A 16,747-nucleotide genomic window follows, 5' to 3' on the forward strand; every position below is an offset into this window, starting at 1 on the left:
GGCATCTCTCTTCTATTTTCTTAATTCAGAAAATTCCTTAGCCTTTATGTCTGATTTTCTATTTACTTTTCTCTCTCTTTCTCTCTATTTCTTCCTCTTGGAATTCTGTCCTAGAACAGATCTAAATAGCTCTTAAATTGCTCTCTATTTTCCATCTATTTTTTTCTGTCTGAGCTGCATTTCAGATAACTCCTTCAGACCTATCTTTTAGTTTAGCATTTCTCTCTGCAGCTATGTCTAATCTGTTTACTGGGGGTTTTATTCTGATTATTATAATTTTCATTTCTAGAGGTTGTCTTTGGGGTTAAAAAATCTGATAATTTTTTTGCTAAGCTCTTATTTTTGCCAATACTTTAATTCCCTTTTAAAATTTCTTTAAATGTATTAAACATGCTAATTTTACATGAGAAAATAGCAATGGTTGAAGGATTTGTGTTCCTGATTTGATGCTTGCAAATTTATGCTGAATTTAGTTTCCTTTTTCTTTTCCTTTTCTTTCTTTCTTTTCTTCTTTTCTCTTCTCCTTCCTTCCTTCCTTCCTTCCTTCCTTCCTTCCTTCCTTCCTTCCTTCCTTCCTCTCTTTCTCTTTCTTTCTTTCTTTACCCAAGAAACAATGTTTTTAGGAATTCTTAGAGGTTCAAGGTGTAGGTGAATTTCTCCTGACAGAATTTGCAGTTGGTTTCTGACAAGTGTCTAGGGTCACCACCAGCTCGAGGACTCTAAATTCTTCTCCTTCTCTTGGATCACCTACGCACAAGGAGGTCAAGCACCAAGTCTATATTATAGTCCACTTGCATTCATGGGTCTTCATGTCACTTCTTTCACCAAGAGTTTGCTCATCACATCCTTTGATAGGGTGGAACCCCCCCATTGTTTCCTGAAATTGCGGGTTTATATACAGGATTCTTCACTTTGACGCCCCAATTTAGATGGCTCTAGGATTTGTTGGCTGTCCTCAGCATGGCTATGAAGTGCAGTTTTGGGTTACAGAGTTTGACAGATGCCTCCAGAGCTGTGAGCAGGAAACATTAACATAGAGGCTGCTCCTTGCAAGGCCCTGTGTGAAGGGCTAGCCCTGGGCTGCCTTCTCAGAAGTTGATTTTGGAATGTTCTTATTCTGGTATGGTTGTTTTTTTGTGCTGGCAGCATTGAATTGTACTGTATCAGCCTGTCTGGACTATACAGTGAGATTTGAGGTGGACACCTGCTTTTCTTCTGAGTGTCTTGAACCGTGGTTGTTGTGCAGGTGGAGAGGGTGCCTATGTGACCAGCCTCCAGTAACACCCTGGGCTCTGAGCCTTCAGTGGGCTTTCCTGAGCAGAAACACTGCATATGTGTTCACAGAAGTGCTGACAATAGTGACTCCATCTTTGGCCCCCCCCATCTTCTTTCTATTTGCTAGATTAAAAATGCCAGCCAAGGTTGGGATGGGGGAGGCTTGTTTTGGCCTCCCAAGAATCTGGTAGAGATATAGTCTTTCCCTCTCCTGATGCTGGTGGTGCCACAGACCTAATGAAAGGGCAGCTGTCAATTTGGAGCAAACAAGCCATCTGAGGTGCATATGAGCCCTTTGATCTCATGACAGAATCTGTGGACTGTGGTCTGCACTTTGTGGAGAGTAACTTTGCAGCTGCGTGAACCTCCCGTCAGTAAGTTAGCCTGAATAAAACTCTGTGCAAACACTATGGAGTGGCCTGCTTCGTTTTCCAGTCTCAAAGTGCCTTCCCAGTTTGGGGGCTGCTTGATTGTCCTTCCCCTACCTTTGAACAGTGTTATTGTCCCTCCCTCACTGGTAGGAGGATATCAGAAGCCCGACCCCAGATTCCTCCCAAGTCCACCTGAAACACCTTTGTCCCTGGTTGATCCTTCTGTGGACCCTTTGCTGTAATAAAACGTAGCCTTGAGTACAACCTTGTGCCGAGTCCTATGGATCCTTCCAAGGCAGCACTGGATGTGTGGGTGCCCGTGGAAGTCCCAGACAGGTGGTCATAATTTCAAGACTCAGCTCTCCGAATTCACACTCTTACTTCTCTTGTAGCCTGTCCAAGTTAGCCATGAATTTAAAAATACATGACTCATATCATTTCCAGCAGTTCTAGGTATTTTTTCCACGGGACAGTTAACTATTCAGGGTTTCTATATCATCATCTGTCTTAAAAAAAAAAAAAAGGATTTCCAAAATGATTGCATCTCGGTGCATCTTTCCTTACTTTTTCCAAACAGGCAAAACCCAAATCTAATTCTCAGTTGCCCAGCGTTCACTCTCTTAAATCTGAATCGTAGGGAGCAGGACTCAGAGTCCCCGTTTGTTTCATCCTTTGTACACGGGCACATGGATGTACAATCCAGAACCATCCGCCCAAGAGAGGCTACTTTCATGGCCCAGATGGGAGGTTGGGAGAGGGAGGAGCATCGTGGGTTTGCTTCAGCTCATTCTCCTCCGCCACTCCCAGCTGAGAGAGATTTTCGGGAAGAACTATGCAAGAAGCTAGGAGCAACAGGAGGTCATTTATTATCATCACTGCTCAGGAGGGGACGTGAAGCAGGGCGGGACAGTGACGGTGAGCCGGCCGCAGGGGCTGCGGTCATGATGGGGGCGGGGCAGTGGGCACAGCGGTGAGGCAGGCTAACTGGAGCTGCTGCAGAATCTCTTTTCCCCAGCCTGGTCCTTCTCCCTGCAGCCAGAGGCAGGCACACGCAGTCCGCGAAGAGTCCAGCCTTGAGCACTCAGGAGAAGCAGGGCTAGATTTCACTCACTTGTAGCCGTTTATTCTGTTTTCTAAGGGAGGCAGGGAGGCGAGATAGCCCAGGGAGAGAAGGCGTGAATTCTTTCTTCCAGGGCAACTTAGTTCTGGAGTCAACCACATGCCTCATGGTACCTGACGCCAAGAGCCCCAGCCTCCCACCACGGGTGTGGACTTCCCTGCCTTCCTGGGGTCTTTGTCGTGGGGGCCACTAGATCAGGGATGGGGCTCTCTGGACTGGGCCACCACTGGGGTAGAAAGACAGACAGGCACGATGCCCCTGGGGACTCACTGCAAGGGCCCTTTGCTCCTCCCCAAGCCATGGGCTTGCCGTCTGTGCCTCTTGTGGGCAGTCTCACCGCCCGTACACAGAGGCGTGCTTTAGGGACTCACCTTACGTCGGAGCTGTCCCCAACAGTACACGCACGTGGGGACCAGAGATGCCAGAAGCAGCAGAACCCAAACCCCCAAGAGGATGGCCTGAAAGCTTCTGATCAGGACCTGGGGACAGAAGACCAAATCTGTCACCACCAAAGTGTTGCCATCGGTGCTCCGTGCTCTCATGCATTTCCAACCTAGGGTCTCTCTCCACCCTTTCACCCTCAAGCCTGTGGCTTCTGGGGGAGGCTGAGGAAGAAGCTGTGAATGGGCGGTGGGGGGGGTGGTAAACGAGTCCAGCATGCGGAGAGCAGACAGAATCCCATCTCATCAGGCCTCAGTGTCCCTTTTCCGACAGTGACAGGCTCCAGCTACAATTTGGTGCCCCGGCAGCTTCAAGGCTTGAGAGGACCAGGGGAGAGCATGCATTTAGCACCTTTGCAGGACTTGGCACACTCACAAGGTTAGTTCATTTATTGTTATTTCCGCGTTTGTATTTCCCACAAGTCTGTAACACCCACCACCCCAGGAACTATTTCTGGTTTGTTTAATGCCACATCTGTGGTGACAGTAGTCAAGTTGGGTGTAGAACAGGTGACACGGCCTTGCTCTTGTCTGCCATCTTGGCCTTCCCTACCCACTGCGCCCCTACCTCTTGCCCTCCTACCTTCAGCATGTTCAGATAGGAGAGGCACAGGTGCCGCCTTCTGGTTTCTTCTGGACTCGAAGTGCTGGGGGGCAGGGTGGCCCCATACCAGCCACTCGAGTAGACATCACAGAGATAGTCTCCCAAATCAAGGTGTCCAAAACGGATATTATTAGCCCCAATGATGATGGCGGCAATAGCCGTGGAGAACGCTGCCAGGGTAAGCAGGGCCCTCAGCAAGGCCTGGTGGCAGAGGAAGCAGAGAGAGACCTTGGAGACTCAGTCCCCCTCAGAACCCATCTGAGGAGAGGGGGGCCAGCCCATGTAGCCCATGTGCGTCTGAGCAGGAGGCTTGGTTGGGTGGTTTCCAGCTTCCAGGCCTGGTGTCCACTCCTGCCCTTCCCCAAACTCACCCAGAAGGTGCCACCCCGCTTCTCATAAATGAAGGCAGCAGCTCCGGCCAGCACAGCCTGGGGAGAGATGGAAGCAAGCAGGACTCACACGGCGGATGCCGGCCTTCCAGCGCCAGTAACTCCCACCTCCCCAGATGAGGCAGCCATGGGCCGGTCCTTCCTTGGCACGCTGCATGCGGGCCTGAGGTTTTGAGCTAAGTTTTGTCATCTGCAGTAGGCTAATGGTGAGGGTCAGGCCGGGATCCCACCCCTGAAGTGGCAGGACCCTCTGTTTTAGGGACACTGAAGAGCCCTCCCTCCCTCTCCAAAACCTTTCTTTTAAAGCAATGGTTCTTTGTGAAAGTTCCAGATGGTGGACACCCTAGGATGTTGGAGAAGCCCTCAGTGCAGGATGAGCCTCTGGGTGGCCTCTGGTCCAGGCACCTTTCCCACAGCCTGAGCTGATGGAACAGGACATCTGGCGTACCATCCGCGTGGTGGACAGATGGATTCAAATCCTATCTGGCAATTCTAGAACTAATCTGATTGTTTTGCCATGGGGTGGATGGGGATGATTACTTTGGGCTCCTCTCTTGATGCATGTATTTTGCTATCACTCTGTGAGGCGGGCATGCCAACGGGCCCCTCAGTGTTACCATGACCTGATGCTAAGCCCTGGTTGCACACGCCCATCTGTGGACACTCACTACTGTCGTTCCGTGATTCCCGCTGTGTGCAGGGCCTGCCCAGGACACTGGGGCAACCCTATCTTGTAGAGTACGCACTCTCCAGTAGGTTTTTCCTCCTCATCTCAATGCAAGTGTCTGGAAATGAGTTGTGTCCTAGATCCTTGGTTGATGTTTGCAGAATTGGGGGAGGTGGCCCTCCCGGTGGGAGACGGCCGGGGTGGGAAGCCAGGATACCTGGCCGTCGACCTTAGACAGACCACCACCTTCCTTGGCCCTTTCCTCATCTGTATTCTCAGCCTAGAATAACTGAGGGGCTTTTCGATTGCTGACATTTTATAGCACCACGGGTGATGGTGAAGGTGCTGATGGTGAAGGTCTATCACGTCTGATAGGAGGTGAATCTGCCCCTCCTTGGCCTCAACCATCTCCCTGCCCCACTCACCACAGCCCCCATCCATATGGCAGCTCCGAAGTCATACAAGGCGGAAGAGCAGAAAATGTACAGGAAACTCCCCAGAACCCCACTCAACACCCCCAGCACGATCTGTACCACCTGGAGGAAAAAGAAGAACTAAGAAGCTGGCTCCCAATGCCTGGGCCCAGGAGCAGCCTCTGCCCCCCAGTCTCAGGGAGCTTTGAGGATTCCAGGGTTTAACAGTTGGAATCCCCCCATGAGAAAAGGGAGGGAGAAGAGAGGAGGGAGCGCCAGACTACTCTGGGTCTGGAGGAGGGGAGAGGTTGGTCAGAGCTCCACCAGCTGGGACTTTAAATGGCCATGTCTTGGGGCACCTGGGCAGCTCAGCCAGTTAAGCCACTCACTTTGGCTCAGGTCATGATCTCACGGTTCGTGGGTTCAAGCCCCGTGTCAGGCTCTGAGCCGTCAGCCCAGATTCTGTGCTGGAGCCTGCTTCAGATTCTGTGTCTCCCTCCCTCTCTGCCCCTCCCCTGCTCATGGTCTCTCTCTCTCTCTCTCTCAAAAATAAAAAATAAATAGACATGAAAAAAAATGGCTATGTCTCTCCTGTACCCTTTTAGCCCAAAGCCCACCCATCCTATAGCTTTTATGGAGAAGACCAGTAAGTATGTAAAAAAAGTCAGAAATGGAGCACAGGAGATCTTGATTTCTAATAAGAAGATACAACTCTGATTCAGAGAGGCTGGCCAAGAGTGTCCACAGCACAAGGAAGGTCTTCTTTTCTTGACGCGGGAACGCGGGGAGCACGGGCACTCCTCTGGGCCCCTACTTACCCAGGAGGCCACCTGCAGCCGGCTCCTGCCCCAGGCCTGGGAGAGGGCGCCGGAGGCGGAGGAACGAAGCAGGGAGCACCCACTTATCAGGAGTTTGGCCAGAGCTGACTCCTGGTGGATGTGCACATCGATGTGGGTGGGCTGCGGGGCCGCAGGGGCCACCTCACCTCTGTCTGCTGTCCCCATGCCTGCGGACATCTGTCTGGGAAGGAGGAAGGAGGGAGCATCAGGGAGAGTGTTGGCAGGTTGGCAGAGTGTTTCCGAAGATTTCACTGGCCTTTGGGATGGGGAGGTCTCTGGTCACGGAGCAACATCCCTGTCCCTTCCTTGCAAGGTGTCCTGTCAGGACAACCCGACTCTCCTGGTGAGGTGGCAACTGCTGAGCCCACTGGAGCTTCCTCCCTCACTCTCAACCTGCTGTCCCCCCATCCTCTCACAGCCTCAAGCAGTGCCCCGGATTCCTCAGTCTACGTGTGCCATCACAGCCCCTACCCCGAGCCTTCAGGCTCCTGGGCAGAGCCCAAGTCCTTGGCTGCCAGGTGAGCTTTCTGTTGCCGCAGCTGCTCCACAGAGTGTCTGGGGACCCCCCTCCTTAGCCCCTAAATACCTCCCTCTCTACCAACAGCCACTCAGCTTTGCACGGCCTGTTCCAGCTGTACCCCCTACTCCGCCCCCCATACACGAAGGACAGAATTGCATGTGTGTGGAGGTGGAGGTCAAGGCCAGCCTGACTCGGTATTAAATAGAGACACACCTGCTGCTGCCCCTGCCATCTTCCTGGAGTCTATTTTCCATGGGTGGTTGGTTCCTCTCTCCCGCCATCTTCAGCAAGTTCTGGGTTTGAAGAGGGGGGGCAAGTGGGGAGTCTGATGGGGAGGGGTCCTAGGGAAGGGGTGCCTGGCTGTGGGCTTGCCTCACCTGCTCTCTTTGGGGTCCTGGTGGGAGACTGCGGGGAGTGTGCCAGCAGAGAGGGCTGGGCTGGAGCTGGACACCAGGCAAATGGAGGAAGAGGTTGATAGAACACCAGAAAGGCAGGGTGGAGGAGGGGCAGGCTGACTTTTAGCCACAGCCTCTCAGGAAGACAGCCCAGCGGAAGGGCCCCAGTGTGGGGGGTTTCCAGCTACCAGTCCATCCTTGGGCTCCAGAGCACGGGGGCAAGGTGGGTGGCCTGGAAGCCCATTGAGGTGATCAGTCCAAGAAAACCCTGGGAAGCTCTCCTCTCCCCCATGGCCACCTGGGCAGATGCTTTCAGAACACAGATCTGCTGGCGCTGTGAATGTGGATAAGTGTGTGTGTGTGTGTGTGTGTGTGTGTGTGTGTGTGTGTATGTGTATGTGTGTACTCCCATGTGTGCAGTCTCCTGCCTCCCACCCTCGCCAGCCTAGTTATTTACTCAAGACTGGACCCCCCTCAGAGGGGCCCCTATGCCTGGCTGTTTTCTGGGAAATTGCTGTGCTGAAGGTCAGGCCCTCCTCCCTCCACCTCTGGCTTCTTCTCTTTTCCTCCTTCCTACTGGCTGGCAGGGGCGGCTGGTGGGGGCTCCCAGAGGATAGCAGGTGAGCGGGGGCCCCCACAGGCCAGGTGGTCCCTTCCCAGGAGACTCTCACTACAGGACATTTGTCTTCTGCGGCGTCTACAAGGCCAGTTCCCAGAGCCCCCATCTTATCCCACAGGATGCTGTGTTCCCCTATTCCCAGTTCCTATAGACCTGCTGGGGGGTGTGCAGGATGCTCTAGACAGGCTGTGACCTGGGGAGGGGAGAGGCATGTGTTGCTTGCAGCAGCCTGGCTCTCTTTCACCTCACTAGGCCTCACCCCACCTTCATCCTGGGGGGCGACTGTGGCTCAGGCGGTTCAGTGGTGAGAAATCCTTCAGAGTGAAGCTGGAATGTGGGGGGCCCGGAGGTAGCAGGGTCCTGTGGCGTTCGAGGGGAATTCTCATAGGACTGGCCTGGTCTAGGAGTAGAGCAGGGGGCTCAGGGGAGCTGGGGTGGGAGTGTGGTGGGGGAAGTGGTGGTTCCCAGGGGGCTCAGAGGGCTGTTCTGTGGCGTTGGTTCCTGGGACCCCAGGGGAGATCCGGCTGGAATCCGGCGGGACTTACTTCTGTGTGTCTGTGAATAAGACCGAACCTCCCTGTGTGTCTGCAGACTCTCAAACACCTGTCCTCTACACCTCCAAAAAGACCAGGTAGGTGCAAGCATGGTACTGCTCTGAAAAGGACATAGAATAAAAGGGGAGACTTTAGGCTTGCCGTGATTGCTGTTGTTAGTTGTTATTGATACGGTTATGATTCCCCAGTGATGGGGAAGTAGGAATTACTATGGAGGGTTGTTTTTGGAGTTGGGCAAGTTGATTCCAAAGTGCATACGGAGAAGTAATCTAGCAAAAATGGCCATGAAAAAAAATAACATGGAGGGGTTATGAAATAACTCAATTCTATATACTCATTAAAAATTTTTAATGCTTTTTATTTATTTTTGAGAGACAGAGAGAGACAGCGCGAGCAGGGGAGAGTCAGAGAGAGGGAGGCACAGAATCTGAAGCAGGCTCCAGGCTCTGAGCTAGCTATCAGCACAGAGCCCAAGGTGGGGCTTGAACCCACGAACCGTGAGATCGTGACCTGAGCTGAAGTTGGACGCTCAACCGACTGAGCCACTCAGGCGCCCCTAAATATACTCATTTTTGCTCCATACTCATTTTTTAAATGAGTATGCCCAACTTCATTCTTTTGGAAAGAGAGAGAAACAAAGGGGAAGCAGGGGAAGGGACAGAGGAAGAGGAAGAGAAAGAATCTCAAGCAGTCTCCATGCTTAGCGTGGAGCCCATAGGTCTCAATCCCATGACCCTGGGATCATGACCTGAGCTTAAATTAAGAGTTGGACAATGGGGCGCCTGGGTGGCTCAGTCGGTTAAGCCTCCGACTTCGGCTCAGGTCAGATCTCAGGTTCGTGGGTTCGAGCCCCGCGTCGGGCTCTGTGCTGACGGCTGGCTCAGAGCCTGGAGCCTGCTTCCAGTTCTGTGTCTCTTTCTCTCTCTGACCCTCCCCCTCTATGCTCTGTCTCTCTCTGTATCAAAAATAAATAAAACTTTAAAAAAAATTAAAAAAAAAGAGTTGGACAATCAACCAACTGAGCCACCCAGTTGCCTCATAAACTCTATACTGATAATTTTTAAAAATTTTTTTAAATTTTATTTTTGAGACAGAGAGAGACAGAGCATGAGTGGGGATAGAGAGAGAGGGAGACACAGAATTTGAAATAGGCTCCAGGCTCTGACCTGTCAGCACAGAACCTGATGTGGGGCTTGAACCCACGAACCGTGAGATCATGACCTGAAGTCAGATGCTCAGCCGACTGAGCCACCCAGACGCCCCTCTATCCTCATAATTAAAATTGTGGTAGTGGTGCCTGGCTCATCAGACACACCAGTGGGCAGAGTATAAGACTAGATAGCCCTGAATTCCAATGAGAACTTTGTTTTTGCTCAGGGGAACACTTTACATCAGTAGGACAAAGAAAATATATTCTTCAAACAGACCTTATCCTTCAGAAGTTAACCATCTGGGGAAAAACCCCACAACAACTTGCATCCATACATTCCAACTTACAAGATAAATCCCAGATGGATTGACATTTAAATGTGAAAACGGAAAGCATAAAACTACTGAGAAGAAAACAGGGAAGAATTATTTTTATGATCTTGATCTTTTTTAATATCTTTATGATCTTGATCTTATTTTTATGATCTTAAAGATGGGAACTTTGATTAATCAAAAAATAAATCACAAATTGTAAACAAATACTTGGGCACCATGTCACAGATGGCAATTTTTCAAATATGCAAAGAACTCCTATACAAAACAAAACAGTAAAAACAAAAAAGGCAGGATATGAACAGAAAGCTCACAAAAGAAGAGAAAAAAATGGCTCTTAGACATAGGAAACAATGACCAAGATCACTCATAATAAGAGAATTATGGATTGAAGTCACAGAAAGCAGTTCAGCGGTCACCTCAGGCCAGGGGTTGAGGGGCTTACTGGGGAGGGAACATTACAGCACTTCTTGTAACATAGAAATGCTCTCTATCTAGGAGATGGGGTTGAACAAATGTATGAATTTTTCAAATGAGGCTGAAGTTATACACCGGAAAGGGGGCAGTAGGTTACATAAAACTGATCAGAGTCTATACCGAATGTAATATTCCTGATATGCATTTGAAAGAGATTTAAAGATTTGCTGACACCTTCCTCTGGTCATGGAGAGGGGCAGTGAACCTTCTTCAAATATTCCCATTTACCTGGCAATTGTTTGTAACCAGTTACTCACTGGTTTGTAAGAGAATTATTCATTGTTTTTAAGAGAAAATAGATGTCTATCAATAGGAAACTGTTTAAAAATCATGATGTATTCCTACAACGAAATATTTTGCAGCTGGACAAATGAGTGAGGAAGGATCATTTTCAAACATAGTTCTGTGAGCAGATCATTGTGCAGTACATGTAGTATTCTGACATTTGTGGGCAAAGGAGGAGGAGAATATTTTTATCTGCTTTTGTGTGCAAAAAAATGTCATTGTAGGACATATAAGAAAATGATAATCTTAGTTTCCTGACTAGAAGGCAACTAGGTGGTTGGGAAAGAAAGATGAGCAGAGAGGGTTTTAAAGGTATACCCTCTGGTATCTTTTGAATTTTTTCACCATATAGAAGTATCATGTGTAAATATGTATACTAAGTCCCTGAGATAATTCAGATTCATTTCTTTGGCCAACCCAAGACCCAGACAAACTGTGTTAGACAATTCTGGGGAGAGACCCAAGGATATATATGGTGAAGAACTCTAGAGGTGACTTGGATTTGCATCCCAGATTAAGGCCACAGTGACATTGATACTTAACTCTGGGAAGACCCTCTGGATGTTGACAAGGGACTGTTTTCTTTCCTTTCACTCATGTGACATATTCCTTTGTACTTTACTTGGTTCCCAGACCTCACTTCTACAAGTCTTCTTCCCAGCAGGAAGAATGAACCAAAACATGGTGACTGTGAATGGCGTCGACATGGCCTCTACGTTGTCCCAGCCCACTCACATCAACATCCACATCTACCAGGAGTCAGCTTTGGCAGAACTGTTCAAAGCTGGGGCTTCCCTGAAGGAGCTATTTTCTCATCCTCGAGACACTGCCTCTTCCGAGGCTAGCATGAGCTATGGGCAGCTGGCACTGGGGGTAAGAGTGGCAGGTACTGCAGAGGACGGTAACTCTCCTTCCATAGGATGGGAAAAAATGTGGGTTGATTCTTCATGAGAACTTACTATTGGTATCCCATCTTTTTTGGGAGAAGAAAGATTTGGTAGGTTCCCTACACATTTAGATGAAAAAGAATGATGGGCCTTTTCTTTCTCTTCTTTGGTACAGCGGGAGCCATGCCAGCTGGAGGTGGGGGATAGGTGGAAGAATCCCTGGGGGCTGTTAGCTCAGCTGAATGAAACCCATGTGAACTGAGGACCTACAGATGTGAGGCAAACTTCAGGGGGAACTACAGAGAGACTCCCTCGGCTGTCACCTAAAAGTGCTCAACATCTGTCAGAAGGGATCAGACCATTACACTCATAGCTAGAATTAAGGGTAAAGCAGGTGAGATCCTTGGGAGTTGACCTGCAGGAGTTGGCATCTGAGCCAGACCTTGAATGGAGGAAGAGTGGGTATAGACAGATAGAGGTGAAAGATGGAAGAAAAAAAATTTCACATTCATAAAATGGCAGGAGAAATTAGAGAGAAGCCAGTATGCACTGGGCAAGTCCTGTCAGAGTGAAGAGAATGAGACCCCTGGCAGATCAGACTGGAAATGCAGCCTAGGACCCCACTGCTGAGAGCCTTGAGTGACAGGATGAGAAGTTGTCCTCAGTCAGCATCAGTGGCAGGAAGGCTGTGGGTGGTTTTGGAGCAGAAACCTGGGCCTGCCTCACAGCCAGGAGATACCCAGGTAAGAAGTGTGGAGGGTCTGCCCCTGGCTGGGCCACAGTAGAAATGACACGGAAAGAGAGGAGTCTACACCCTCTGTAGATGATGTCTCCATGACTTGGGAGTGGGTGGGCTAGAGTACAAAGGAGTGTGGGTAACCAGGGGACTGAGGCCCTGGGAGTATGGAGAATAAGACACTGGGGGTGCAGGTGACGTGTGGAACTTGGACGTGACATCTGAAATGCGGCAGGGATGTGTAGGTGACGTCCAAGAGGCCATGATGGTTGGGTTCTCTAGGAAGCAAGCACTGAGTCTGAGTTCAATGTCCAATGTCACAGTGTGACAGCTATGAAATGAAAAAGGAAAGAGTAAGATTGGGTAACAGGAGACCCCAGATCATGACACAGGCCCAACCAGGTCTCTGCCAGCCCCGCACGGGGCTTGGGAGCAAGGGCCGCCCATTATCAGATACCATGTTGGATAAAAGTGGCCCTCATACCACCACCTTGCTTCACCAGTGGCTGGGTGGCCAACCCCAAAGAAAATGCCCATGGCTTGAAAGGTGAGGGGACCCTGAAAATGCTGACCACTGATGGCTGTCAGCCAAAACACTCTTTTGTCCCATCTAGGACAGGATGATCGGATTCCCAAAGGAGAATGAGGAGGAAAGAAGTGGGAATCATAAGGTGGGGTGACAAAGTATGATATTTAGGAAACAGTAACGATGGGATATCACATCCAAGGGATGGTGGAGAGCCACATCATGCTGGCTCATGGATGTGAAGAGGCCAGAATCTCTAGAATCAGAGCTGCAGAGAGGTCAAGATAGGAAAAGGAGAGGAAAGGTATCTAAGTAAGAGCTGGGTGGCCACTCCTGGGCCATGTGGGCTGGTGGAAAGGAGCTGACTTTTCACCTTGTCTTGCAGGTTACCCAGATATTGCTGGGGGCTGTTAGCTGTGCCCTTGGAGTGTTGCTCTGCTTAGGGCCCCCGACAGAGCTGTGCACCTCAGGCTGTGCATTCTGGGCAGGGACTGTGGTGAGTAAGGAAGGGGCTGCAAGCTCGGTGGGGAGCAAGTGGTTATGGGCAAGGAGAAAGTTCCTGTGGATCTCAGTCAAGGATTTGGGGAGGAAACCAAAGGCCTGGATACAAATGCTCTTTGCCCTGAGGAAGCTGCCTTAAGGGGCAAACAAAATCCTTTTACTCTCTACTTTCCTCCCTAAGCCCAGGCTGGGAAGGACAGGGCAGACGTAACAGAGTCCTGTCCATATGCCTGCTTTCTTTGCCGGTCCCTCGGATCCTGCTTCAAATCGGCTGTCTTGGGAATGAGTGAGGGGTCCCCTCAGGAGGGTAAACTGGAGGCCTTTCTCAGTGTCTTTTCATTCCAGGCTATTGCAGCAGGAGCCGGGACCATTGTCTATGAGAAGCACCGGGGCAAACTTTCAGTGAGTCTTGGGTGTCCTCTGCCCCCTCCTTTGTCTGTTTTTCTGCCCTCGCTTTCTGTTTTCTTCCCTTTGGTTCCTGATACTTTGGGATCTTTGCTGCTGTAGGGATGGAGTGGGGTTCCTGGGCCAGGAACTGAGGAAGAAGAGACAAGTCTGGAGCCAGGACCTTATGGCTCTATCCTAACCAAGGGGTGTCTGAGCCCTGCGCTTCTCCCTTTTAGGGCTGTGTATCAGGTCTGCTCACGCTGGCTGGTGTCGCCACAGCCGTGGCCGCTGCTGTCCTCTGTGTGAATAGCTTAACCTGGCAAAGTGATGGCTTCTATGACATGGACTTTGTATGTGATCACCCAGAACCTGCTGCCACAGGGTATCAAAAGACCTGGCGAAGAAGTCGTGAGTCAAACTGGAGAGAGGATAGATGTAGAAACCGCATGGAAATACTGATGGTGAGGAGTTCAGTCTATTAGGGACCCATCACAAGACTCTGTTCCCAAGGAACTAGAAAACTGGAGGGCAAGGATGTAGGCTGTTTGAGTGTGGACTTGGGTCTGTGGTTCAGGAGGTTTTAACTTAACTGGAGACATATTTCAGACCCTCATGGCATAAGAATTTCCTGAATCGAAGGGAATGAGGAGCCAAGAGGAGACACTGAAGGGAGGACCTCACGGAATGCTCTTCTAGCTTTTCCGGTGGGCCCTGGCCCAATTATCTGTTGTATAACACAACACCCAATGTGGCTTAAAGCTATAGCTTATTATTACTTCTCACATTCTGTGGGTTGGCTGGGCTCAGAGAGCCAGGCTTCACTTGGGTTTATCATGCAGTTGCAGTTGGATGAAGTCATCTGAGAACACACTTGGGTTGGATCTCCAAGATGGCTCTCACGTGGCTGGGAGCCCAGCTGAGCCATCCACCAGGGAGCCTACAATGGCTCCTCCATGTGGCTTGGGCTTCTCCTGCCATGACAGCCAGTTTCCAACAGGGAGTATCTCACTGGGCATATTTCAAGAGGTAGGAAATGGAAGCTGCCAGGCATAGCGTCACCTCCACTGTATTTTATTGCTCAAAACGATTATTATAGACTGTTCCAGATTCTAGGGGTGGAGAAATAGACCTGCTTCTTCATGAGATGTGAAAAGGTCACATTGCAGACAGCTCTGGGGTGGAGCTGCAGTTGTCCACTGGTTGGAAAATGCACTTTGCGTTGGTGGGAAGTAGTTGGTTGGGCAGAGTCTGCTACCTGGAGGGGCTGATAAGGTGGATGTAAGAGCAGAATCAGAGGAGCAGACTCCTGACTGTCTCGTTTTCTTCCTTCATCCCTAGAACTTGTTCCTAGGAACCCGTGCTCTGCTCCTGGCTGTCTGCGTCCTGGAGGTCATCGTATCCTTGGCTTCCCTGAGCATGGGTCTTCGAAACCTGTGTGGCCAGAGCTCTCGGCCCCTGGTGGGTTGTCAGGGAGGCACTGGGGAGAGAATGGGTCTGTGTGGTGAAGCTCTGGGAACAGGGAGGGTCATCAGGGCCAAGAGCACGGCTCAGCTGCTTTCCAGCACATGGTGGGGCCCTTGGCTGTGCAGGGAGAATGTGCCGGCACCGTGTCTGCGGGGCCATTCGCCCTCCATCTCTCTAGGCCCTCCTTTGCTCCTTTCTGTCCCAGATCTCTGACTGGCTCACCCTCCTATGTGCCTTTTCCTTCCCTCCTCTTTACTTTCCCAATTTCAAGTTCTATTTTAAAAACATTTTTCCTACTGTTTTATTTGTTTTTGAGAGAGATAGAGAGAGAGAGAGAGAGAGAGAGAGAGAGAGAGAGAGAGAGAGAGAGAGAGAGACAGCGTGAGCAGGGAAGGGTCAGAAAGAGAGGGAGACACAGAATCGGAAGCAGACTCCAGCTCTGAGCTGTCAGCACAGAGCCCCAAGCGAGGCTCGAACCCACGAACTGTGAGATCATGACCTGAGCTGAAGCCGGACACTCAACCAACTGAGCCACCCAAGCGCCCCCCCAATTTCAAGTTATATGAAGCCAACTAGGCCCTGTCTTTCCTTTCACAATTATTGACTTTTCCCTGTTTTTTTTCAGGACGAGGAAGGGTCAGAGAAGAAGCTACTAGGGGAGAATTCAGTGCCTCCCTCCCCCTCCAAGGAGAAGACCACGGATGCCATCATCCTGTGAGCCACTGAAGACCCTGCTTGGTCCCCTGCTTGTCCCTGATGGGAGTACCCCAGGGCCACCGGGGAGGACAGCACTCACTCCCCAGGGCCCCTCACTGACCCGCTCACGCTTGCCTCTCTTGTTCACTGTCCCGGCCCTCCCTCTCTCCCCACTGTTCCCATCGCAGTGGCCTCAAGTTCCTGAACAGGTGTTGTCGCATTTTCTCTAGCGCTAATTAAACAGAAACAGCAGGAAAAATCATTTTGCCTGGAAAGGATGTGGTCTCCCTTTGTTTATGCACTCGGTGTGCCGTGAAGCACCTTTCTCTGTGTTGATACACATGGAAGAAAGTGAGGGCCAGTTTGTGACATGGGAACAAAGTCCCACTGAGACTAAATTTAATTATTTTTTGCTCTATATCCCAAGTGGCAAGCTTCCTCTTTACAATTTCCTTCTATTCAGTGGAAAGTGAAAATATTCTCATATACTGTACTTAGAATATTTTTACCTATTGAATTTGTCTTTAAGCATCTATAATTTTGACTATAACTTTATGTGGATTTATAAGACTATGTGAGGCAAGAAGCAAGGTTGTTTTTTTGAAATGTTTTTATTATTTACTTAGAGAGAGAGAGAGAGCAAGTGGAGGAGGGTTAGAGAGAGAATGAGACACAGAATCTGAAGCAGGCTCCAGGCTCCAAGCTGTCAGCACGGAGCCCGACAGGGGGCTGGAACCCACAGACTGTGAGATCATGGCTTTGGATGCTTAACTGACTGAGCCACCCAGGTGCCCCTGAAACAATGCTTTTTCCTCTCTCCCTCCCTCTTTCCTTCCTTCTCTCTTTCTCTTCTTTCTGCAGTAATTAGTTTTTTCCCCCTACACACACACACACACACACACACACACGCCCCTATTAATTTTCACTTGCATTTTAAATGATATGAGGAATTTTTACAACTTTTTTCATTTTCAGGGCACCTGACTGACTCAGTAGGTTGAGTGTCTGACTCTGGATTTTGGCTCAGATCATGATGTAAGGGTCGTGGGATTAAGTCCCTCATCGGGCTCCTCGCTGAGTGTGGAGCCTGCTCAAGATTC

At 50.1% G+C, this 16,747-nt stretch overlaps 2 protein-coding genes across 7 annotated transcripts; one reads left to right on the forward strand and one right to left on the reverse strand.

The window, feature by feature from the left end:
• Nucleotides 1-2,489: 2,489 nt before the first annotated feature.
• TMEM176A (transmembrane protein 176A) lies at nt 2,490-7,130 on the reverse strand. 3 transcript variants are annotated; one of them, XM_029921508.1, is made up of 8 exons: nt 7,016-7,130; nt 6,852-6,931; nt 6,098-6,299; nt 5,292-5,402; nt 4,182-4,238; nt 3,790-4,011; nt 3,138-3,245; nt 2,490-2,779 (listed from the first exon to the last, which is right to left on the reverse strand). In XM_029921508.1, exons 2-8 carry the CDS (start codon nt 6,917-6,919, stop codon nt 2,768-2,770), a joined length of 780 nt encoding a protein of 259 aa, XP_029777368.1. In that variant the 5' UTR covers nt 6,920-6,931; nt 7,016-7,130; the 3' UTR covers nt 2,490-2,767. The 3 variants fall into 3 exon arrangements, with proteins under 3 accessions (XP_029777368.1, XP_029777384.1, XP_029777374.1); XM_029921524.1 differs by lacking the exon at nt 6,852-6,931 and having other exon boundaries at nt 6,098-6,295; XM_029921514.1 differs by lacking the exon at nt 6,852-6,931.
• A 441-nt stretch (nt 7,131-7,571) lies between these two features.
• TMEM176B (transmembrane protein 176B) lies at nt 7,572-15,922 on the forward strand. 4 transcript variants are annotated; one of them, XM_029921481.1, is made up of 8 exons: nt 7,572-7,653; nt 8,166-8,283; nt 11,112-11,323; nt 12,985-13,095; nt 13,446-13,502; nt 13,724-13,948; nt 14,826-14,945; nt 15,577-15,922. In XM_029921481.1, the coding sequence occupies exons 3-8, from the start codon at nt 11,120-11,122 to the stop codon at nt 15,667-15,669; spliced, it is 810 nt and encodes a 269-aa protein (XP_029777341.1). In that variant the 5' UTR covers nt 7,572-7,653; nt 8,166-8,283; nt 11,112-11,119; the 3' UTR covers nt 15,670-15,922. The 4 variants fall into 4 exon arrangements, with proteins under 4 accessions (XP_029777341.1, XP_029777332.1, XP_029777347.1 ...); XM_029921472.1 differs by having other exon boundaries at nt 7,591-7,653; nt 8,244-8,283; XM_029921497.1 differs by lacking the exon at nt 7,572-7,653 and adding an exon at nt 7,662-7,737 and having other exon boundaries at nt 8,244-8,283.
• Nucleotides 15,923-16,747: the final 825 nt, after the last annotated feature.

Source organism: Suricata suricatta, chromosome 2 (assembly GCF_006229205.1).
Source record: "Suricata suricatta isolate VVHF042 chromosome 2, meerkat_22Aug2017_6uvM2_HiC, whole genome shotgun sequence".
NCBI classification, from domain to species: Eukaryota; Metazoa; Chordata; class Mammalia; order Carnivora; family Herpestidae; genus Suricata; species Suricata suricatta.

Coding starts and splice junctions, on each gene's coding strand:
- TMEM176A (XM_029921508.1), bottom strand. CDS start 6,919: ATGGCGGGAGAGAGGAACCAACCACCCATGGAAAATAGACTCCAGGAA. Junction 6,300..6,851: donor GATGGCAGGGGCAGCAGCAG/GTGTGTCTCTAT, acceptor CCTCCTTCCCAG/ACAGATGTCCGCAGGCATGG. Junction 3,246..3,789: donor CCTATCTGAACATGCTGAAG/GTAGGAGGGCAA, acceptor TTCTGTCCCCAG/GTCCTGATCAGAAGCTTTCA.
- TMEM176B (XM_029921481.1), top strand. CDS start 11,120: ATGAACCAAAACATGGTGACTGTGAATGGCGTCGACATGGCCTCTACG. Junction 13,503..13,723: donor AGCACCGGGGCAAACTTTCA/GTGAGTCTTGGG, acceptor TCTCCCTTTTAG/GGCTGTGTATCAGGTCTGCT. Junction 14,946..15,576: donor GCCAGAGCTCTCGGCCCCTG/GTGGGTTGTCAG, acceptor GTTTTTTTTCAG/GACGAGGAAGGGTCAGAGAA.